At 45.2% G+C, this 25,297-nt stretch overlaps 1 protein-coding gene across 1 annotated transcript; it reads right to left on the bottom strand.

Moving 5' to 3' along the window:
* Positions 1-1,189: 1,189 nt before the first annotated feature.
* xk (X-linked Kx blood group (McLeod syndrome)) lies at positions 1,190-25,231 on the bottom strand. The gene is made up of 3 exons (XM_039006457.1): positions 24,926-25,231; positions 12,752-13,014; positions 1,190-4,495 (listed from the first exon to the last, which is right to left on the bottom strand). Exons 1-3 carry the CDS (start codon positions 25,168-25,170, stop codon positions 3,570-3,572), a joined length of 1,434 nt encoding a protein of 477 aa, XP_038862385.1. The 5' UTR covers positions 25,171-25,231; the 3' UTR covers positions 1,190-3,569.
* Between the last annotated feature and the right edge of the window lie 66 nt (positions 25,232-25,297).

Genomic DNA, 25,297 nt, shown 5'->3' on the forward strand with positions numbered 1-25,297 from the left:
CAAATAGTGACTCCCACAATGCAGGCGATGGCTGCAAGTTGCAGCTGGTGAGGAGCAACTGCAGAAAATCGAAGTCGACTGCAGTTGAAACTTCATGACATTTGATCACATGGTTGTTGTAAAGTTCATGCAAGTCGGACAATTTTTGTCTCTATAATGCAACACACTTTGAAAGGTGGTGATGATGGTCACCGACTTGATAATGTGATCCGCTGGAACGCGCCCAGTGCGTTGGTGGTCATGCGGTGGGTTCAGTACATCAAGCACAGCTGATATTGCACCAATTAGATTCATCCCTCTACATTAATATGGCAGTCTATTTAGTCCACCAGGCTCTACACACACTTTCTCTGATGGCTGCCGCACGCAAACTATGCACTGCTGTTCTTGCTGACATGCTATTGCTATGACATGCGTTACTCGCCATGCATGTCTGTTTCCTGCTTTCCCACCTATGTCCACCTGCTTGGTTCTGTTCCCTTCCTGTAGGGGGAATGGTACAGAATACCTTTCTCTCTGCCTGTAATTATTATTATCTTAACATTATGCATGCTCTGGCAGTGAGCTACCCCGAAGGAGCAGAGCCTCTAATGCCAAGACTAACGTATTGCATGTATTGTAATATTTTATAATAAATGGTTAAACAAACACGTGGTGTTTCCTGTCTGAAATACAGTTATGTGTTTGTCTGTTTGATGAGAGATGGGTCTCTTTACATGTACTCTAGTGCTGGCTTAGAAATCACTGTCACCCTTGTCACAAGCACTTAGAAACACCACAGAAGCAGCGCGCACACCAATGATTAAGGTCTTTTTCAAGGAAGTATAAAAGCAGCGTTGGTCGCAGCCGTAAGAGTAGTGTGTACTAAGGAAAAAAACAGTAAACCCAACCCAATATTTACATTTCACCACACAAAGCTTTAAAATGTGTATGTGGTGGTTGATGGGTCCAGTTCAGTACATGCACACCCCCATGCCAATGTGAAACACTGTAAATACAGTAATTCCCAAATACTTGTTAAGTTTTGATGAGTAATGTAGTAATGCAATATATAAGTCCATTGGAAGAGGACTGGCCACCCCTCAGAGCCTGGTTCCACTCTGGGTTTCTTCCTAGGTTCCTGCCTTTTTAGGGAGTTTTTCCCTAGCCACTGTGCTTCTACATCTGCATTGCTTGCTGTTTGGGGTTTTAGGCTGGGTTTCTGTACATCTGCTGATGTAAAAAGGGCTTTATAAATACATTTGATTGATTGATTAATGTGAGTGACTGTATAGACAAGTATTTAGTTCAATGAAATGCGTAATCAAATTAGGAAACCTCATTAGAAAAGCTATTGTGGCAGACTCACTTCGGACCAGTTTAATCTGTCTGAGTGTAGCGTTCTGTCCATACCGCCAGGACTTGACTTCCATAGAAAAGGCTGCAGACAAGTTACATTCTGGTTGTAGGAAAGTCTGTTCAACACTGAAACACTGATACTATGTCAGTAGTTGAGTCCGTTGCTGAAGAATCACTACATCCAATGATTTGTCTGTAGTTGGTCGGTAATATTGGTTTAGGTAGAATAAACATCACGGACTGCGTGAGGACATTCTCACAAGAACTACTTCGTCAGAATCACTGTACATTGCCTAACCTCATCCCCTGGCTAAATTCAGAGAGAGCCGGCTGGTGGACGATATCATACATTGCCTGTTCTTCTATTATGCACTAACAGTGAAGCTGTAGTCTCTCTCCATGGCAAGGGGATACTGCCTTTGCAGCATTGGTTAGGGGAGTAAGGGGTTACAGTTTGGGGGTTTGATAACAGAATGGGGGTTAAGGGTTAAACAGAATGATAGCATTCAAGTTATTTGGTTAGAGACACACAGTAGAATAAGGTTATGGGTATGGGGTTAAGATCATAGGGTTCTGGTTACGGTTCAGATTACGGTTCAGTGTATGGTTCAGTGTATGGTTCAGATTATGGTTCAGATTAGGGTTCAGTGTATGGTTCAGTGTATGGTTCAGATTATGGTTCAGATTATGGTTCAGATTATGGTTCAGATTAGGGTTCAGTGTATGGTTCAGTGTATGGTTCAGTGTATGGTTCAGATTAGGGTTCAGATTAGGGTTCAGAGTATGGTTCAGATTAGGGTTCAGAGTATGGTTCAGATTAGGGTTCAGATTACGGTTCAGATTACGGTTCAGTGTATGGTTCAGTGTATGGTTCAGATTATGGTTCAGATTATGGTTCAGATTAGGGTTCAGATTATGGTTCAGATTATGGTTCAGATTAGGGTTCAGAGTATGGTTCAGTGTATGGTTCAGATTATGGTTCAGATTAGGGTTCAGATTAGGGTTCAGAGTATGGTTCAGATTAGGGTTCAGAGTATGGTTCAGATTAGGGTTCAGATTACGGTTCAGATTACGGTTCAGTGTATGGTTCAGATTAGGGTTCAGATTAGGGTTCAGAGTACGGTTCAGATTATGGTTCAGATTATGGTTCAGATTACGGTTCAGATTACGGTTCAGAGTACGGTTCAGATTATGGTTCAGTGTATGGTTCAGATTATGGTTCAGAGTACGGTTCAGATTACGGTTCAGAGTATGGTTCAGAGTACGGTTCAGATTACGGTTCTGGTTAGTTCAGATTACGGTTCAGAGTACGGTTCAGATTACGGTTCTGGTTAGTTCAGAGTATGGTTCAGATTACAGTTCAGAGTATGGTTCAGAGTACGGTTCAGTGTATAGTTCAGATTACGGTTCAGAGTAGAGTTGCAAAATTCAAGTAACTTTCCCAAAATTCCCTGGTTTTCCAGAAATCCTGGTTGGAAAACCAGGGACTTTTTGAAAAGTTACCGGAATTTTGCAACCCTAGTTCAGTGTAAACTTAACTGACAGGTAGGGCAGAGGGGTTCATATGGCACTTAAAGGATTACAGAAGGAGACAGTACAGCAAATGTTGCTCTGTGTGTACACCTTCCTCTGAATGGCACATAACTAGGACCAGGAGTATTTCCAGACCACATGACCTGAACAGGAAAGCCTCTTCCTGGTTCAGTCACAAGTTTAGGAACACTCCTGACCCTATACTAGGGCTGAAGAATTAATAGAATTCACATCAAATCACAATATTGACATTTGCAAAAGCCATATCGCAAGAGATCTATATCGCATGCAATATTTTTAAACGGCACTAAGCTGTGTGTATCGTCCGTTTTTATAGTTGACTCGGGTTTGTCGTCTCTCTCTCTCTTCTATTGCGACTGCTTCCCACACACACCAAGCTCCAGCCCAGGTCAATCAAGCAGTGCAGTTCCTCCTCCTCGCTGTTAGATTCACTATACATTTGCATGCTGTTCTGTTAGGTCAAATGCAGTCAACAGTTCCAAACAAGGCCAACGCTACTTTCCACTTTGTTTCTTAATATAAGTCATTCCATTTTCAATGATTCCAACAGTTCAGCCAAGGGTTTTGTATCTATATCGCAAGTCAAATCACAATCACAATATTTGGTCCAAAAATCGCAATTAGAGTTTTTGCCCATATCGTGCAGCCCTACCCTACATACAACCAATCACGGCTCTTTAAGTGTTGCTGGACAGACTGTGGCTTACGTCGCCGTTCATCTCGCTCAACACTTCATGAGTCGTGTCATTGGGCATGTCATAGGTCATTGTGTCATTGGGCATGGTATATGCCGTGTCATTGGCCACATCATATGACGTGTCATTGGCTGTCTCCGTGTGGGGGGTGGGGTCGGGGGCCAGAGGGTCCAGACCAGCCTTCTCTATTGGCCTGACGGCGTCCCTATCAGGAGCGTAGCAGACTAGACAGAGCAGGGCGGAGCAGTCCCACAGGCCTTGGGTCATATTGGAGGAGAAGAGCTTCCTACAGGGGTGGCAAAACTGATAGAACACCAGCATGAAGAAGATGGCCATAGCATAGGCCACCAGCAGCTGCAGCACTAACAACGGAGCACAGATGAACCTATAGAAGTCTGTCTTGTAGATGTACCACAGCAGAAGCAGAGAGGCGTTCTCCACGAACCTCAGCATGTAGTACACAGCCATGCGGTACCAGTTCTGAGACTTGTTGATCAGATCTGGGTCGTTGAGCTTCAGCTGCACCGCCGACCAGCAGAACATGTTGATGCCTGCGTAGAGGAACGTGAGGAGACAGAGGACGATGGTGGTGCCCACCCGGGTTAGGGTCTTCTCGATGTTCTCCGGGAAGGGCGAGTGGCTCTGCCAAAACAGCATCCACGGGTAGAGGAAGAAGAGGAAGAAGTTGAGCAGAACCACAGGGAGGATCCAGAGCTGCAGTACGGAGCTGAAGAGGACCAGGACGGTGACGCGTGTGGCGATCTCGAAGCTGCGCCACAGGAATATGCAGAGGTAGGCAGCGGGACGTACGTCCACCTCGTAGTCGTCATACTTGATCTTGATGGCCAGGATGTTGCAGCGCAGGGCTCCATATACGATGGACAGCAGGGAGATCACCATGAGGGTGCCTGGGAGAGAGAGAGAGAGAGAGAGAGAGAGAGAGAGACAGACAGACAGACAGACAGACAGACAGACAGACAGACAGACAGACAGACAGACAGACAGACAGACAGACAGACAGACAGACAGACAGACAGAGAGAGAGAGAGAGAGAGAGAGAGAGAGAGAGAGAGACCATTCAGAATATTCCATTCCATTCAATATTGTTTTGTCATTTGAGGCTGAGCTCTTAATTAATATGACTGTTCATTCATTCACTAACTGTACATAGTGTAAACAGCCTGTAAAGCCACCAAAACTCACACATAGTTTGTTAACTAGCATAAACAGTCTAGGACCATGATTTCCCATGAAATAATGAAGTTGTCGTTTATATGGATGAACACAGTACACCCCATCACTAACCCGACGAACACAAGCGCCTTTCCAAACTCACTGTGACTCAGCATGCCCCCAGCATCATCACATACAGCAACTCATTTGCATAACATTGTGAAATAGGCTGAGAGACATTCAAATGTGTACACACATTACATTACCCCCTTCTCAGACTAAAACACACCCTGTGTTGAATAACCATGTTCAACACAAAGCCCTCTTGTCAAACAGGCTTCCTAATAGTAATACCTCCCTGACCCATGTGACCTTCTGCTGACTCAGGTGCTTGACCCGTCTCACAAAACACTTTCTCCTGCAGGTGCACAGGGCATTTCAGTGTTTACATGAGTCTTTGACTGAGCTTTCAGTCCTGACAGTGTCTAGTTACTTTTCAGCTGACACATTAACAGCCTCTATATTTTTTTATTTAACTAGGCAAGTCAGTTAAGAACAAATTCTTATTTACAATGACGGCCTAGGAACAGTGGGTTAACTGTTTTGTCCAGAAGCAGAAAGTCAGATTTTTACCTTGTCAGCTCAGGGATTCGATCTAGCAACCTTTCAGTTACTGGCCCAATGCTCTAACCACTAGGCTACCTGCCACCCCAATGGCAGGGTGGCAGGTAGCCTAGCGGTTAAGAGTATTGGGCCAGTAAACAAAAGGTCACTGGTTTGAATCTCTGAGCCGGCAAGGTGGATAAATCTGCTGTTCTTCCTGTGAGCAAGGCACTTAACACCCAACAACAACTGCTCCCCGGATGTTGATTAAGGTAGCCCCCTGCAGAAGACACATTTCAGTTGTTCTAGCATTTTGTAGTGTACCACGGCATGATAAGGTCCATTACACTGTACTACTTCATATGGTACATCTGACAGTTTGACTTGAATTTCTTTCTTAGTTTGGGTGAAAAACTCAATTTTCCTCTGGTAGGCTCTAAGCCATACATACTCATTTTTCTCATACCTCTGGGGTGTCACCTTTAGACCAAAGTATTGCTTTTGTTTACCTGTGGCCCTTACAGTGTTTAAATACCCGTGTACCTTTTGCACATACTGAGAAATATTGTTTCCCTTCATTTTGTTGTGTTCCCATAACCACATCAACAGGTAGTCATTTCAGTACCGAGCAGCACCTTGTACGGTGTGAACTCTGTGGAAGATTGAACACTACTCCTGTATGACATAATCACATATGGGAGAATCTCATACCAACTTCTTTGATTGTCATCAACTAAAAGTTATGGCATGTTGATCAGAGTTCTGTTCATTCTTTCCCATAAACCATCTGATTGTGGGTTGTACTAGATAGTTATTGTTTGTTAATTTGTAAAAGATTGTACATCTCTCTAAAACCCTGGGCCTTCTGAGTGGTGCAGCGGTCTAAGGCACTGCATCACATTGCTAGCTGCATTACTACAGATCCAGGTTTGATACCGGGCTGTGTCGCAGCCGGCTGTGACCAGGAGACCCATGAGGCTATGCACAATTGGCCCAGCGTCATCTGTGTTAGGGGAGGGTTTGGCCGGCTGGGATGTCTGTGTCCCACTGTGCTCTAGCGACTCCTGTGGCCGCATTCACGCTGACACGGTTGCCAGTTGTTCAGTGTTTCCTCTGACACATTGGTGTGGGGTTGTGTTTCAGAGAACGCACGGCTCTTGACCTTCGCCTCTCTCGAGTCCATACAGTAGTTTCAGTGATGGGACAAGACAGACTGTAACAGCCAATTGGGGTAAAAAAAAAATATATATATATTTTTTGCCCCTGGTCGCTATAGATTGAGCAAGGAACACCTAGCTTCAACACAAATTCCTCTACCAGTTACTTGTCCGCTTTTACCGCTTCCTGATTGGGTATGCCATATGCCTCTGACAAACCTACTGTAGTAAAGTAATCTGACACTACCATAATGGGCTTGTTACCTCGTCCAGTCTCTGTAAATGAACCCATTAAGTGCATAGATATCCTCTGGAAAGAGCAACCTGTGACAGAACTTGTCATGGGCGCTCTGGGGGCTGGACCCTGTCATTTGTATGCAGCGCATGCCCCACTGCCCTTACACCACTGCTTTATGGGTCTCTGCCAGCCTGGCCAATAACATCTTGCTCTGATTTTACTGGTGAGTGTATTAACTCCTAAATGGCCTGCTGTTCTATCATTGTGGATAAAGGTACGTATCTCATGTACGAGCTCAGATGGTGTCATCTGTCTCATAGTTTTGACTCTAAAGGCATAACACTCCATTCTTCATATGTAATGCCCCCCACACTTGTTTGAAATGCTTGAACGTTGGCTCACATTCCAGCTCTGCTCTACCATCTTTTCTCCATGTCTTTAACTGGGAGACCACCGGGTCTCTATCCTGTGCTTCCAAAAGGAAAGCTGCATTTGTGGGAGCTGTCTGGCTTGTTTGAGCTCTGACTGCAGGCTCAATAGTGACATCCTGAGGCTTGTTTACGATGGCTCTCAGATTGGCTCTCAGAGAGTCTACACTCTCTGTCTGTGTGTCGGCATGACACACCATCTGCATTACTGTGCAGTGGCCTGTGGACAATATCATAGTCCTACTGCTCCAGTTTCTCTAGGCACCTATCTAACTGTACCTCAAGTTGTTTGACGTTACTCAGCCACCTCAGTGAGCTGTGATCAGTTCTCAGTAGACATTTCCTTCCCAGCAGAAAGTGTTTGAAATGTTTAAGAAACATTACCACAGCAAGAAGCTGCTTCTTGGTAGTTGAGTACATCCTCTCCTGTTTTGACAGTGGCCGACTGGCATATGCTACTACTCTCTCTCTCTACCCTCATGTTTCTGGGAGAGGACTGCCCCTATGCCTGTGTCACATGTGTCAGTATCCATTATGAAATCTAGATTTAGGTCAGAGAAAGCACATATGGGGGATGTGGTAAGCTTGGACTTTAGTTCATTAAAGGCCACTTTACACGCTGCTTTCCACTCAAACGTTTTCCCCTTATCTGTCAATCTGTACAAAGGCTCCGACAAAGCTGCAAAATCTGGTCTGAACCTCCTGTAGTATGACGCCAGGCCTAAAAAGCTTCTTGCCTCTGTCAGTGACTCGGGGCTAGGCCATGACCTGACTGTCTCTGTCAGTGACTCGGGGCTAGGCCATGACCTGACTGTCTCTGTCAGTGACTCGGGGCTAGGCCATGACCTGACTGTCTCTGTCAGTGACTCGGGGCTAGGCCATGACCTGACTGTCTCTGTCAGTGACTCGGGGCTAGGCCATGACCTGACTGTCTCTGTCAGTGACTCGGGGCTAGGCCATGACCTGACTGTCTCTGTCAGTGACTCGGGGCTAGGCCATGACCTGACTGTCTCTGTCAGTGACTCGGGGCTAGGCCATGACCTGACTGTTTCTGTCAGTGACTTGGGGCTAGGCCATGACCTGACTGTCTGTTTTCATGGGGTCAGTGGACACTCCCTCAGCCGAGATGATGTGTCCCAGGTAGCTCACCTGTCACCTGAACAAATAGCACTTAGATGGTTTCACCTTAAATCCTGACTGTTCCAATCTACTGAAAATCTCGTATAAGCGCTTTACATGCTCTTGGAATGTACAACCAAACACTATGATGTCGTCTAAGTACACCAGACATATTGTCCACTGTAAGTCAGCCAACACCAGGTCTATGAGATGCAGGAAGCTGCTTGGAGAATTTGTCAACCAAAACCCCATGACCTGGAATTCGAAAAGCCCTCTCTTTGTCACAAAAGCAGTTTTGCTACGACCCTCAGGGTGCATCTCGAAGGGTGCATCTCGACTTCCCAGTACCCACTGGCTAAGTCTAAAGTGGAAAACTACTGAGCACCGGCAAGAGAGTTCAAGGTCTCATCTATCATAGGAAGTGGATATGCATATTTTACAGTGTTCTTGTTTAACCTTCTGTAATTCACACAGAACCTGATTTTGATAGGCCTGGTGTCCCATGTGTTAATATTATGCTGGACTAGTTCACCAGTGCTACACTCTCGCACATACACTACATGACTAAAGGTATGTGGACACCTGCTCGTCGAACATCTCATTCCAAAATCATGGGCATTAATATTGAGTTGCCCCCCCCCCCCCTTTGCTGCTATAACTGCCTCCTCTCTTCTTGGAAGGCTTTCCTCTAGATGTTGGAACATTGCTGCGGGGACTTGCTTCCATTCAGCCACAACAGGCCGATAGGCCTGGCTTGCAGTCGGCGTTCCAATTCATCCCATAGGTGTTCGATGGGGTTGAGGTCAGGGCTCTTCTGCAGGCCAGTTAAGTTCTTCCACACCGATCTCGACAAACCATTTCTGTATGGACCTCGCTTTGTGCACGGAGGCATTGTCATGCTGAAACAGGAAAGGGCCTTCCCCAAACTGTTTCCACAAAGTTGGGAGCTGTTGTATGCTGTAGCTTTAAGATTTCCCTTCACTGGAACTAAGGGGCCTAGTCCGAACCATGAAAAACAGCCCCAGACCATTATTCCTCCTCCACCAAACTTTACAGTTGGCACTATGCATTCGGGCAGGTAGCGTTCTCCTGGCATTCACCAAACTCAGATTCGTCCGTTGGAATGCCAGATGGTGAAGCGTGATTCATCACTCCAGAGAACACGTTTCCACTGCTCCAGAGTCCAATGCTGGTGTGCTTTACACCACTCCAGCCGACGCTTGGTATTGCACATGGTGATCTTAGGCTTGTATGTGGGTGCTCGGCCATGGAAACCCATTTCATGAAGCTCCCGACGAACAGTTCTTGTGCTGACGTTGCTTCCAGAGGCAGTTTGGAACTCGGTAGTGGGTGTTGCAACTGAGGACAGACGATTTTTACGCGCTTCAGCACTCGGCGGTCCCGTTCTGTGAGATTGTGTGGCTTACCACTTTGTTGCTGAGCCGTTGTTGCTCCGAGACGCTTCCACTTCATAATAATAGCAATTACAGTTAACTGGGGCAGCTTCAGCAGGGCAGAAATGTGATGAACTGACTTGTTGGAAAGGTGGCATCCTATGATGGTGTCACCTTTTCCTTTGCAGCTTTCAGCTGCACCTCAGTTAGCTGGCTGCAATCTATGTTCAGCTCTTGCATTAACTGTTCTACGTCCCACTTTGCTGTGGTGGGAGAGTACGGTGGCAGTTTAGAATCCTGTAGGATAGCAACGATAGTGTCTTCACTACCCTTCTCCCAGATAGAGAAACCCCAGTTCAGTGCCCTCCCTCAGTAACTGTGATTCAGGGGTTACATTCTTCACACGCACTGGCATTTTCCCCTTCACTGAGCTGCCAACTTGTATCAGTGACTTTAGCACACGGCTCAAGAAGATCCTCAATTTTGTCATTGTTTACTGTACCCTCAACTTATATGTAACTTCTGGAGGGTATAACCGTGTCAGTCATCACTTTATACACTCTCCATGCCTCTCCCCTGAAAATCAGTGTAATCCGCTTCCCCAAAACACAGCATGTTTTCTTTTGTAAATCAAGTACAGCCCCGTATTTTACCAGGAAGTCTGTCGCTATCAGTGCACACTGGTCTGTGTCACTAACAATGACAAAGTCCCCGGTCAGTTTCAGGCCGTCAGTGTTCATGACTGTGGACCAGCTCCCCAGGACTGAGAGAAACTGTCCATTTGCTACTTTAACCGTGCAGTGGTATGGTTGCAGTGTACCACTCTTATCTCCAGTAGCATTTCTCCATACCTGTTCATGTACCATGGAAACCTGGGCCCCCGAGTCCACCATGACCTCACACTCGAACTCAGCCATTTTGCACTCAAGGTAAATCCCACTCCCCACAACACTTGCTGTGGACTGGTCTGCTGTGAGTGTAGTTTAAGCCGATGCTGTGCTGTCCTTTTCCACGTCAGGGCAATCTTTTTTCATCCAGCAGGCCTCTGCCATAGGTCGTCCTCTGTCGCTCCCGGGGAACCTAGATCTCCCGTTGCTGCTGTAGAAGACCCTGGAAACGATCTTCTGCTCTAATACGCCTCCCTCTGATGTGGCTCCTTCTCTGCCAGATGTTGTACCTCGGACCACAACTGTGCAAAGCTCTCACACAATGACTCAAACATCTCTTTTGGAACGCTGACATTGTCTCCAACTGGAGGCAGAGTGACCTTGCTTGTCCCACACATGTTCACTTTGTATTGTGCAGTGTCTTGGCTTTCCAGCAATTCTAGCTGTCTTATCTGATCAAGCTCTGTAGCAATGCTAATTCCCTCTTCCAATATTTCTTGTACTGCCTTGCGCAGGTGAATACGAAGATCACTGCAACCAATTTGTGTAATAAAATGGTCTCGTGCAAGCCAATCACGTGCGCACACACTCTAATCTGGGTAAACCCTTGAAGCTAGCCTGCCTAAATCATGGCCAAATTTACGAATGCACTCACCCACTTTAGGTTTCCTGTCCTGAAAAAAAGGTACGATTCCAGTCAGCATGCTCAAAATGCTGCTGCAAAAGCATTTTCACACTGTTGTAGTTCTGCAAAATCTCTGCAAATTTCCCCTCAGTGAAAGCATGGGAAAGTTCAAACGATCTAACTCAAACTGTTCAATCCAAGCAGTCCATTCGCCTTCTTTCCCCTCAAAAGATTCTGGCATGAACGCCAGCCAGTCAATCCGCCTGTCCATTGCACCTGGCTGATCTACCACCATCTGTCGGTCGTTGATTGCTGTTCCCGGGTTGTTTGACTTCTCCCTCCATTTTCCCATGCAGATAGCAAGCTAATGTTAGCCAAACGAGTGAGTTGCTGTTAGCTAATTGATTTGTTAATCCCAAAATCCGCTGCCACCAATTGTAACGAGCCTGTAAGGCCACCGAAACGTACAGGTAGGTTATTAACTAGCATAAACAGTCTAGGATGATGATTTTCCATTAAATAATCAAGTTGTAATTTATTTGGATGAACACAGTGCACCCCAACACTAACCTGACGCACACAAGTGCCTTTCCAAACCCACTGCGACTCAGCACTCCCCCAGCATCATCACGTACAGCAATTAATTTGCATAACATTGTATGATAGGCTGAGAGAAATTTGAATGTGTACACACATTACAATAGCAACAAGATCCACTGGATCAATTTACAGATTAGCATTTGCAATATCAAGTGCCATAGTTCACGTCGTCAACACATGACACTTTTGTTTTGATAGCATAGAACTGTCAGATTCTGCCTGACCAGCCAAAACAGCTTGAAGCTTTTCCTCTGGTCACACTCAGTCTCACACAGCAAAGCAGTTCCTCAGTCTGGAATGACATTCTCAATAACAGAAAATAAAACAGGGAAGTATTAGCAGACTGTGTGACATAACTCAAATGTGTCTGTGATACTAGTTGCTATATTTTGCATAATCATGACTCAGATGGTGGACGAAAACAGTTATTTCAAACAGTGAGTTTGAAGACTGTGATCTAAATAAAATACCTTGATAGCAAAGTGCTATAGAGTGTTGCGTAATACCACTTTGAGTCATGAAAACACCATCCGCTTATTTCCAACATGGCACTTAGCTAATCAGCCCACACCACAGTGAAACTGCTCTGAGGGGGGTGGACCGGCCTGCTCCCTCAGGGGAGGGATTTAGGGGAAGGACTGTATCTCTGTAGTGAGCCTCTATAGGGGGTAACCAGCAGATATAACTCAACTATGTTCATGTGCAGGCTCAAAGAGGTTCCTATATACTGAGAAAGCTGGGGGCCTCCTCTGTCCCTCAACGCATGGAACTCAAGATGACTCAAGTGTGATCAAACAGAGAGAAAACATACACACACGCACACGCATAGAAACACATACATATACAGACACTGACATTGAAACATACAACTAAAAGTCACACTTCTCCACCTCACACACACAGTCACACACACAGTCCCACACACGCACACACCACTCACCTCTGCCGATGGACACCCCCTGCTGCAGGACACAGATGTAGAGCTGCAGGGTGAGCTGGGGGGCGGAGCCCAGGAAGGCCTGGATGACAGAGGTGCGGGCGAAGGCGGCACGGTGGGTGAACAGCTTGCCCTCTGCCTGCCCCACCTGTCTCTCCACCTCCTCAGACTGGCCCCCCCTGGGCATCTGGCGCTTCCGCGTGATGCTGACATACGGCTCCTCTACCTGGCCCACACTGCCGTAGATACAGAACGCCTCCAGACACCTACAGCAGCAGAGAAACACACACACACATAAAACATGATTAATGCAGTAGTGTACCCAAGGCCTCCACACACCTACAGCAGCAGAGGAACACACACACACATAAAACATGATTCATGCAGTGGTGTACCCAAGGCCTCCACACACCTACAGCAGCACAAAAATACTAAAATAACGAGAGGGAAGATGTGGAAGACATTATGAACACTGCTGTGGATACCAAACCCATGGGAGTGTCTCAAACTCTTAACAGTGTGCAAGAACTTTTCTGTATTTTCACACAATATCTTATCCTCTTGTTTCAGAGCTGGTCACGGGTGCACCTCAGCCACGCTCAAGGTCCTAAACGATATCATAACCGCCATCGATAAGAGACATTCCTGTGCAGCCGTATTCATCGACCTGGCTAAGGCTTTCGACTCTGTCAATCAAAAACATTCTTATTGGCAGACTCAACAGCCTTGGTTTCTCAAATGACTGCCTCGCCTGGTTCACCAACTACTTCTCTGATAGAGTTCAGTATGTCAAATCGGAGGGCCTGTTGTCCGGACCTCTGGCAGTCTCTATGGGGGTGCCACAGGGTTCAATTCTCGGGCCGACTCTCTTCTCTGTATACATCAATGATGTCGCTCTCGCTGCTGGTGATTCTTTGATCCACCTCTACGCAGACGACACCATTCTGTATACATCTGGCCCTTCGTTGGACACTGTGTTAACTAACCTCCAGATGAGCTTCAATGCCATACAACTCTCCTTCTCTGGCCTCCAACTGCTCTTAAATACAAGTAAAACTAAATGCATGCTCTTCAACCGATCACTGCCCGCACCTGCCCGCCCGTCCAGCAACACTACTCTGGACGGTTCTGACCTAGAATATGTGGACAACTACAAATACCTAGGTGTCTGGTTAGACTGTAAACTCTCCTTCCAGACTCACATTAAACATCTCCAATCCAAAATTCAATTTAGAATCGGCTTCCTATTTCGCAACAAAGCATCCATCACTCATGCTGCCAAACATACCCTCGTAAAACTGACTATCCTAACGATCCTCGACTTCGGCGATGTCATTTACAAAATAGCCTCCAACACTCTACTCAACAAATTGGATGCAGTCTATCACAGTGCCATCCGTTTTGTCACCAAAGCCCCATATACTACCCACCACTGCGACCTGTATGCTCTCGTTGGCTGGCCCTCGCTTCATACTCGTCGCCAAACCCACTGGCTCCAGGTCATCTACAAGTCTCTGCTAGGTAAAGCCCCGTCTTATCTCAGCTCACTGGTCACCATAGCAGCACCCACCCGTAGCACACGCAGGTATATCTCTCTGGTCACCCCCAAAGCCAATTCTTCCTTTGGCTGCCTCTCCTTCCAGTTCTCTGCTGCCAATGACTGGAACGAACTGCAAAAATCACTGAAGCTGGAGACTTGCCTCCCTCACTAGCTTTAAGCACCAGCTGTCAGAGCAGCTCACAGATCTCTGCACCTGTACATAGCTCATCTGTAAATAGCCCATCCAATCTACCTCATCCCCATACTGTATTTATTTATTTATCTTGCTCCTTTGCACCCCAGTATCTCTACTTGCACATTCATCTTCTGCACATTCTACCATTCCAGTGTTTAATTGCTATATTGTAATTACTTCGCCACCATGGCCTATTTATTGCCTTACCTCTCTTATCCTACCTCATTTGCACATGCTGTATATATATTTTTCAACTGTATTATTGATTGTATGTTTGTTTATTCCATGTGTAACTCTGTGTTGTTGTATGTGTCGAACTGCTTTGCTTTATCTTGACCAGGTCGCAGTTGCAAATGAGAACTTGTTCTCAACTAGCCTACCTGGTTAAATAAAGGTGAAATAAATAAAAAATAAATAAAAATCCTGCAAACGCTGGAAAATACAGCCTCTAGAATCCATTGATGATAACATACAACAATAGAAACAAAAACAAACATCTATGAACAGCCATAGATACGGAGCTCCCTTACCAACAGCATCTTCACACATATGGCACTACTAGAAAAACGCACATCGCTATCATCACTATCAACATAAACACCACCTGCATCACTATCAACATAAACACCACCTGCATCACTATCAACATAAACACCACCTGCAACCCTATCAACATAAACACCACCTGCATCACTATCAACATAAACACCACCTGCATCACTATCAACATAAACACCACCTGCATCACTATCAACATAAACACCACCTGCATCACTATCAACATAAACACCACCTGCAACCCTATCAACATAAACACCACCTGGATCACTATCAACATAAACACCACCTGCATCACCATCAACATAAACACCACCTGCATCACTATCAACATAAACACCACCTGCATCACTATCAACATAAACACCACCTGCAACACTATCAACATAAACACCACCTGCATCACTAACAATATATACACCACCTGCAACACTAACAATATATACACTGTCTGCAACCCTATCAACATAAACACCACCTGCATCACTATCAACATAAACACCACCTGCATCACTATCAACATAAACACCACCTGCAACACTATCAACATAAACACCACCTGCAAAACTAACAATATATACACCACCTGCAACACTAACAATATATACACTGTCTGCAACCCTATCAACATAAACACCACCTGCAACACTATCAACATAAACACCACCTGCATCACTATCAACATAAACACCACCTGCAACACTATCAACATAAACACCACTTGCATCACTATCAACATAAACACCACTTGCATCACTATCAACATAAACACCACTTGCATCACTATCAACATAAACACACCTGCAACACTATCAACATAAACACCACCTGCATCACTATCAACATAAACACCACCTGCAACACTATCAACATAAACACCACCTGCATCACTATCAACATAAACACCACCTGCATCACTATCAACATAAACACCACCTGCAACACTATTAACATAAACACCACCTGCAACACTATCAACATAAACACCACCTGCAGCACTATCAACATAAACACCACCTGCAACACAATTCACAAGATGGCGCCGACAGAGATGGTCACCTCGCATCGAGTTCTTAGGAAACTATGCAGTATTTTGCTTTTTTATGTATTATTTCTTACATTGTTACGCCAGGAAATCTTAAGTCTTATTACATACAGTTGGGAAGAACTATTGGATATAAGAGCAACATCAACTTACCAACATTATGACCAGGAATACGACTTTCCCGAAGTGGATCCTCTGTTCAGACCACCACCCAGGACAATGGATCTAATTCCAGTAGTCGACCCAAAACAACGGCGCCGCAGAAGGGGCAGATGAAGCGGCCACCTGGTCAGGCTCCGTAAACATGCACATTGCCCACCGCTCCCGAGTATACTACTAGCCAATGTCCAGTCTCTTGACAACAAGGTAGACGAAATTCGAGCAAGGGTTGCCTTCCAGAGAGACGGAAACATGGCTCTTCACGGAAACATGGCTCTCTCTGGATATGTTGTCGGAATCAGTTCAGCCACCAGGCTTCTCCATACATTGTGCCGACAGAGATAAACACCTCTCTGGGAAGAGGAAGGGTGGAGGTGTATGCTTCATGATTAACGACTCATGATGTAATCATAACAACATACAGGAACTCAAGTCCTTCTGCTCACCCGACCTAGAATTCCTTACAATCAAATGCCGGCCATTTTACCTACCAAGAGAATTCTCGTCAGTTATAGTCACAGCTTTGTACATTCCCCCTCAAGCAGACACCAAGTGGCCCTCAAGGAACTTCACTGAACTATATGCAAACTGGAAACCATATATCCTGAGGCTGCATTTATTGTAGCCTGGGATTTTAACAAAGCAAATTTGAGAACAAGCCTACCTAAATTCTACCAGCATATTGATTGTGCTACGTGCATGAGCAATACCCTCGACCACTGCTACTCTAACTTTCGCAATGCATACAAAGCCCGCAAAGCCATCTTGCTCCTACCGTCTTATAGGCAGAAACTCAAACAGGATGTACGAGTGAAGAGAACCATTCAACGCTTCCGACCAATCGGAAGCCACGCTTCAAGATTGTTTTGATCACGCGGACTAGAATATGTTCCGGTCAGCCTCAGAGAACAACATCGACCTTTACGCTGACTCGGTGAGTGCGTTTATAAAGAAGTGGATTGGAGAAGTTGTACCTATTGTGACTATTAAAACCTACCCTAACCAGAAACTGTGGATGGATGTCGGCATTCGCGCAAAACTGAAAGCGCGATCCACAGAATTTTAACCATGGAAAGAGGTCTGGGAACATGACTGAATATAAACAATGTAGTTATTCCCTCCGCAAGGCAATCAAACAAGCGAAATGCCAGTACAGGGACAAGGTGGAGTAGCAATTCAACGGCTCAGACACAAGACGTATGTGGCAGGGTCTACAGGAAATCATGGACTACAAAAAGAAAACCAGCCACGTCACGGACACCGACGTCATGCTTCCAGACAAACTAAACACCTTCTTTGCCCGCTTTGAGGATAATACAGTGCCACCGTCACGGCCCGCTAACAAAGACTGCGCCCTGCCCTCGCCTTCTCTGTGGCTGACGTGAGGAAAACATTTAAACGTGTTCACCTATCAACATAAACACCACCTGCATCTCTATCAACATAAACACCACCTGCAACACTATCAACATAAACACCACCTGCATCACTATCAACATAAACACCACCTGCATCTCTATCAACATAAACACCACCTGCAACACTATCAACATAAACACCACCTGCAACACTATCAACATAAACACCACCTGCAACACTATCAACATAAACACCACCTGCAACACTATCAACATAAACAACACTATCAACATAAACAACACTATCAACATAAACACCACTATCAACAGCCAGCTGGATCTACTACGTCCCATAGTAACACCCCAAACTCTATCCGTGAGTTGACCAGTTGCAGCTCCACACATTAGTCAACATGACCTACCCAGGCTTCTCAGTAGAGCAGTAGACTCCAGGCAGTCATCTTCCAATGCGGCTAAAGACTAAAGGCCCGGGTGGGCGGGTGTGTGACTGGGCTGTGGGCCAGGGCAGTATAACTCATTCACTCTGTCTGGGAAAAGCAGCTCTGGTCCACAGCGCCAATAAAAGACTAGGCAGGGAGCTTTACGGTCACAGGGCCAGTGAGGGACAGGCTGTTTATCAGGCTAAACAGCCTCCCAGTGACACGCAAAGTGGTAATAGTATGCTTCAGCTAAAAGGCTGCGCTGCTAACTGCTAACTCTACTGCTAACCCTATCCTAATCCTAACAGCTTTAGCAACACACTTGCTAAATATCAGAGCCCACACGTATCAGTATGCTATACAGTAGTAGTCTAGGCCCAGGCATTTTACTTGACCATATGCCCTGACAAGGACACTGGGCCTGAGGCTTTAGATCTCAGAATAGTTCAGGTCACATGGGAAGAAACATCTTTGGGCCCTACATACTACATACAGTCCGTCATCTAGCTACCTTGATAGTGAAGCGTTATTGAAATTGCAATTAAGGGATCTAGTGTCCCAGCGTCGCATAGCATTTCCAATTAGACCTGTATGATGAATTAGTGTGTGTGTGTGTGTGTGTGTGTGTGTGTGTGTGTGTGTGTGTGTGTGTGTGTGTGTGTGTGTGTGTGTGTGTGTGTGTGTGTGTGTGTGTGTGTGTGTGTGTGTGGTGTGTGTGTGTGGTAACTAGAGAATGCAGGCAAGGGACTGGCTTTAGAACATAATTACAACAGTAGGAAAGTGATCACAGGCTTGTAATGGAGAACTGGAGCAGCTAGGGTGAGAGTGAATAAAATATAAATGAATAAGTCAAAATGGGTAACTCAATCATGTTAATGGAGAAAGATATCAACAAAGCAATTTAGATGAAGCTGCTTTTAACCACCTGCCCAGGGAGTCGATGGGAATTGCCCTCTTGTCTAAATCTGGCACATGGTGGCACTTGTTTCCTGTGTACTGCCCCTTTCAAATAAATGTAATTACAACTATTCATTTAAACATCTTCAAACATTCCAGAAGCAGAAATGTAAACTTTGGTCATTTGGCCTCACTTCACAGTCTAGTGTATGCTGTATGTTTTCAGGATGTGGCTTTCTGCTTCTGTGCAGACTGATACCCTCCCTTCTCCACTTGTGTTATCACAGATAAGAACCAGGAAGCAGCAACATGTGCTAGTCTTAGAACTGCCTGTGCAATGGAGGAGCAAGGGCGTGAGTCAGAGATACATGCTTTTAGACCCATCATTACATTTTAGACTCAAGAGATGCAGGCCATATATCCAGAGGCCGTCACTGACAAGCATTATTCAACAACACCCCATCAGCTTTGAGTGATGTATGACACCACATATCCATCCATCTGTTCAACTAGGAAACACAACATCACACATACCCCCAGGCTAGCTATAGTGTCAGTGAGTGTCCACTGTTATAGATAGGGGCTCCCAAGTGGCGCAGCGGTCTAAGGCACTGCATCTCAGTGCTGGAGGCATCACTACAGACCCTGGTTTGATTCCAGGCTGTATCACAACCGGACGTGATTGGGAATCCCATAGGGCGGCGCACAATTGGCCCAGACTCGTCCAGGTTATGGTTTGGCCGGGGTAGGCTGTCATTGTAAATAAGAATTTGTTCTTATTCCCCCTCAGGAGACTGAAAAGATTTGGTATGTGTCCTCAGATACTCAAAAGGTTATACAGCTGCACCATTGAGAGCATCCTGACTGGTTGCATCACTGCCTGGTATGGCAACTGCTCGGCTTCCGACCGCAAGTCACTACAGAGGGTAGTGCGTACGGCCCAGTACATCACTGGGCCAAGCTTCCTGCCATCCAGGACCTCTATACCAGGCGGTGTCAGAGGAAGGCCCTAAAAATGGTCAAAGACTCCAGCCACCCTAATCACAGACTGTTCTCCCTGCTACCGCACGGAAAGCGGTACCAGAGCGCCAAGTCTATGTCCAAGAGGCTTCTAAACAGCTTCTACCCCCAAGCCATAAGACTCCTGAAGATCTAATCAAATGGCTACCCAGACTATTTGCATTGCCTCCCCCCCTCTGGAACGCTGCTGCTACTCTCTGTTATTATCTATGCATAGCCATTTTAATAACTCAACCTACATATTACCTCAATTACCTCGACACCGGTGCCCCCGTACATTGACTATGTACCAGTACCCCCTGTATATGGTCCTGCTATTGTTATTTACTGCTGCTCTTTAATTATTTGTTATTCTTATCTCTTACTTTTTTAAATGTATTTTCTTAACTGCATTGTTGGTTAAGGGCTTGTAAGCAAGCATTTCACTGTAAGGTCTACACCTGTTGTATTCGGCGCATGTGACAAATCAAATATGATTTGAAAAAGGTTTTTTTTATACAAAAATGAAAACGAGGTTGAAGTAATAACATGTTCAACTACTTAAGACATTGCCTCAAATCTAGGTTGTGCTTTTAGATTTCGAGAAAATGAACAACCAAAGAATAATCTATCACTTCTCAAACCCCAACTAAATATAAACCCCAAACCCCGGCCTGGTCTGCTTGGTCTGTTTTGCAAGCGTTCCCGGAAGTCTCACGTTGTTGCGCCTCTGGGTTTAGAAACTCTGTGGTATTATCACATTCACATGAATGATTAGAATATGACTACAATTCTCTATTAATATCAGTGATGTAGTGGCTTAGCTGGCTAAATAATACTAGCCAGAGCCCCTCAACATTATTGCAATAGAGGTATCTGCTGGCAACTGGCCCCTGACTGACTGACATATCTAAAAGTGACTATTTATCAGTTGTGCATTCTCAGAGAGTCGGTTTTTGTTTGTTTGGGGGGGGGATGTCTGTTGACACGGCTTGAGTCGCAGGACGGTTTTAAAGTGGCCTTTTGTCCGGCATCTCGCAAACACAATGTCAGCAGCGTCTCTAGTTGCCTACTTGAGTCGGCTCCGAGATGGGGTGGTTAGTTTATCGTCTCAGGCCCTTGGCCTGTGCCGTGAGAGGGCGGAGTAAGCAGTTTGAGAGAGTGATGAATGTGCTGCTAAAAAGGCAAATCTGGCGGACGCAGGCGAACATAAAAAAACAAACCACTGTTCATGATTCCACTCATTCGCAAAGAGGCAGACCTGTGTGATTAGAACTCAGTCAGATCAAGAAAATAAGCTTTCTGAGCTTTGATCAGCGCTGGGAGCAATATTTAGATGTTGATTCGTAAATTATTTTCTTTATTGTGTATAACATTTATATTTGTATTATTTTTTTTCTCTTCAAATTAGACAAAATTACTGAGGTCCGGACCTCGGTGTCCTCATATGTTGTTACGGCCCTGGTCAGTGAAACTCAAATCAACTGAGCACCTTGAGTCCAAGGGCAATACCCAAGGATTCTACTATTTGCATATTCCATTGCAGAAGGCTCTGGTGAGTTCCATTGTGGGTGTATTCTGGAGCTATTGGGTGGGTGTATTCTGTAGTCCTCTGGTTTGCAGATTCCAAAACTGTGCGTGTCTGTGATTATTTGGTGCATCCATCCAGTAGGAAGAACTGTGGTCAGTGTGTCTCTCTAGAGATGGGATTAGTATAAATTCCTACTGAGTCTGGCCATGAAGGGCAGATGGCCAGGCCAGCACTGGGCTTACTGATAACTGATAACTAAGTGTCTGGGACAGGGTAGGGCCTGGCCTATTATGGGGTATATAGGAACTATATACGTATTGGGGTTATTCAGGGATACATACTGCATAGTCACTGCTATTCCAGCTTAGTTATTTATTGGTCAGGGACCATGACAGTAGGACATAACTGTTTGTCTTGTCAATAAATCTATCAGATTTACACAGAAACAGTGATCCTCTTTATTCTTTCTTTATTCTCCCGGATAGTCACCAGTTGAAGGAATGTTCTTTGGATTTTCAAGTCCCTCAGTCGAGCACCTGATCCCCCTTTTTCATTTAAGCCTGAAGCACGTTTGCGTATACCTTTTTTTCCCAGTAGGACAGAACTGTCGAGGCATTCTTGGAGGTTTGCCCTCCCACACAAAGACAGCAGAGCCATGGGAGGTCAAGAAAATCATTAAGCAACAGAGACTCAGCAGGAGAAGATTATGGCTATGGGTGTTATATTACCTCTGATTCAACACCAGTCATGGGAATACTGAGCTGCTTTCATGGACAATAGACATATAAACAAAACACAAGTTCATATCTCACAATAGGCCTGCACTGTGGATTATTGCTCAGACAGCTATAGCAAGGACAAATTTGATATATTTTCAGTTAGCGCCTACATAATGAATTTACTGTATATTGATAGGCCTATGTGTTATTTAGGGCATTTGATTAGAGTAATGAGTGGTCAATGGTCGGTCGCATTCCAGGGTCTTTAAATCAAGGCTCCCTATGCAGCTAAAACGGTTGGTGTGTTGTTCATGCGGTGCTGCAGTGGTTTGCGGTGTGCTATATTGATCATGGGACTAGGCCTATTGATCAGCTCTGCACAGTGGCGGACTTGCCATAAGGCAGAATAGGCAATTGCCTCAGGCCTCACATCATCAAGGGGTCTTGTGAGCTGGGCAAAATTTAAAACAAATAATACTAGGAATAATTAATTATTTATAATTTCTCCGCTTGAGGCTCCACGCAAGGCCACCCCCCTCATTCATATTCCATTCACCCAGCTCAATGTAATGTAACATCGATAGGTTTAGGCTACTACATGATAATTTCCCTATACCCATCATGAGGTTGCTACAACCTAGCCTAAGAATGAAAGTTTATAACGTAGTTGCTCAGGTTGAGAGACAATTGGAGTAACCAAGGTGACAGACAGTGACACATTCAATATTGCCTTGCCCACTCTTGCCTGCATCTAGCTGATCTAGGGTGTAATCATTAGTCCAAACAGTTGCAAACAAGGACAAATTCTGGTAGGTTTATCCCCGTTTCTTTCTGTTTAAGAAACGTTTTCAACAGATCACCCGCACACACAGTTCACTTTCATAGCAGCCACATACAAACAGCAACATCACTTTGCTCGTTGTATTATTTCTTCTCGCATCTACCTGCTCTCCTTCTCTCACATTTTCCCTTCGCTTGTGGAATTCAGTGCACAACACAACAGCTCTCTGTGACCAGGCAAAGAAAACTATTCAATCCAAACCTTCATACCATAACCGCTAACCACTACACACAGCCTACATCGTTGTCCATGTCACCATATTAGCTAATGTCATAGTCAACATAGCTACTAGAACTAATGTGTTAGTAAACCCGCTACAATCACGCAGTACAGTGTAAAGCAAGCAGTTTAGCAGTTACACCGGCGGGCCCCAGTGGCAATAAATTAATAAAACCGAAAGTTTACCTTGACTTGGAAGAGTTCCGGTGTTGGATAGCCAGCTAATATAAATAGCATTTCTCTCTTTTTGAGCTGGGTGTTTGAGTAGGCTAAATTAGCGAGCTACATTAGCTAGTTATGTAAGTGCAAGTAAAAGTAAAAAAATATATATACATAGCTCTCTCTCTCTCTGCTGCTTCGCCTTAATTTTTTTATAAATTAATTTGTTCAAAACTGTTCAACTATTGTCTATCTCTACTCACCACATTTTATGCACTGCAGTGCTAGGTAGCTGTAGCTTTTTGTACTAGATTCATTCTCTGATCCTTTGATTGGGTGGACAACATGTCAGTTCATGCTGCAAGAGCTCTGATAGGCTGGAGGACATCCTCCGTAAGTCTTAATAATTACTGTGTAAGTCTATGAATGGGGTTCAATAGGTTTTGTATTAAAGTCAATGTACCCTGAGGTGGATAGTAAATAGCTTGTCCTCTGGCTACACCATGGTGCAACCCCAAAGAGTGCTGTTGGGGCTACAGTAGACCTTCATTCCAAAACAGTGTGTTTTAATCAGTTTGGTGACATTAATATATTTAGTATAGTTTTATCTAAAAAGGCTAACTTTTTTAATGTTTCACTATTTTTATTTTTAGGAAATTCACTGAGTAGGATTGTCCTCCCTTTCCTCCTCTGAGGAGCCTCTGCTGACATTAACCCTAACCTTAACCCCTAACCCCTAGCCTAGTTAACATTAGCCACCTAGCTATGCTAACATTAGAATGCTAACATTGGAATTCGTAAGATATCATACATTTAGCAAATTCGTAACATATTGTACGAATTGCAATTTGTAACATATTGTAGGAATTGCCATTTGTCATATTGTGATCATAATATATGATGGACATCCACAACTTAATACATGCCATACTAAATTTTACATATCATACTATTTCGAGTGTTCCAGATAAACGCTTACAATGTTATCTTTGCCCCTGAGTCCAGGTTGTAAAACCTGGGCTCTGCCTGGGGCATCCAAATGACTAAATCCGCCCCTGGCTCTGCAGGCCCTACTGCGCACGGCGCAGTGTGTGTTGTGGCCTGTAGCAAGAGACAAAAGGGCCACAACAACAAAGACAGCAAGACTGACACGTTGCGCTCCGATTCTCCATCGTCAGTCTATAATCTTCTTATGAGGTCACACATTGAGCATTCCCCCGACAGGTGGGGGAATTTAAATCTCCATTGTATTGAAACAACATTGAATCACCCACGACGTTGTCACGCATTTCAGCCACGGTTTGGTCATTGTCTACCAAACCTTTTCATCCAAGGCGAGATATTGTACAATCTTTGCCAGGCAGCTTTAGAGATCAGCAGTGGTGGACTAGCCTACTTACAACTGCATGATGCTACGGATCTGGAGGTGGCTCGGTGTGGTGATGGTAGAGCGCACATAAATAACGGGAAACTGTAGGAGAGCACGGCTCTCTCCCCTCTTCCACCGGCCACTTACCTCACGATGGGTCCGAGCTGCAGGATGTGAAGCAGCAGAACAAGCGGTCGGTCCCTGCTAAGGTCCCGGTGAATGAAGGTGAGCGTTAGCTGCACGAGCACCGACGTTACTAGGGTGAAGAGGAGGGTGAGCCCTTGCCAGATCTGGTCGCCGTCGGAGCGGTATGTGGAGCTGAGGTAGAGGGCTGCCGTGGTCTCAGCCGTGAACAGAGACACCGACACAAATATGGAGCTGGGGAGTCGCATCCTCACTCACTCAGCCATCGGGGAAGGCGGGCCGCTCTTCCCTACCATCGTGCATTAACCGAGAGCCGACTCCGAGAGGGAGATGCTCTCCTGTCGAGCGCTTGCTGTGTCTAGGGCTCATCTATTT

This window comes from Salvelinus namaycush, chromosome 13 (genome assembly GCF_016432855.1).
Source record: "Salvelinus namaycush isolate Seneca chromosome 13, SaNama_1.0, whole genome shotgun sequence".
Classification (NCBI taxonomy): Eukaryota; Metazoa; Chordata; class Actinopteri; order Salmoniformes; family Salmonidae; genus Salvelinus; species Salvelinus namaycush.

Bases quoted from the DNA above. Each gene is read 5' to 3' on its own strand.
- xk (XM_039006457.1), bottom strand. From the start codon at position 25,170: ATGCGACTCCCCAGCTCCATATTTGTGTCGGTGTCTCTGTTCACGGCT. The intron at 13,015-24,925 runs GTAAGTGGCCGG...CTGCTGCTGTAG, and splicing joins CAGCTCGGACCCATCGTGAG to GTGTCTGGAGGCGTTCTGTA. The intron at 4,496-12,751 runs GTGAGTGGTGTG...TCTCTCTCCCAG, and splicing joins GGGGGTGTCCATCGGCAGAG to GCACCCTCATGGTGATCTCC.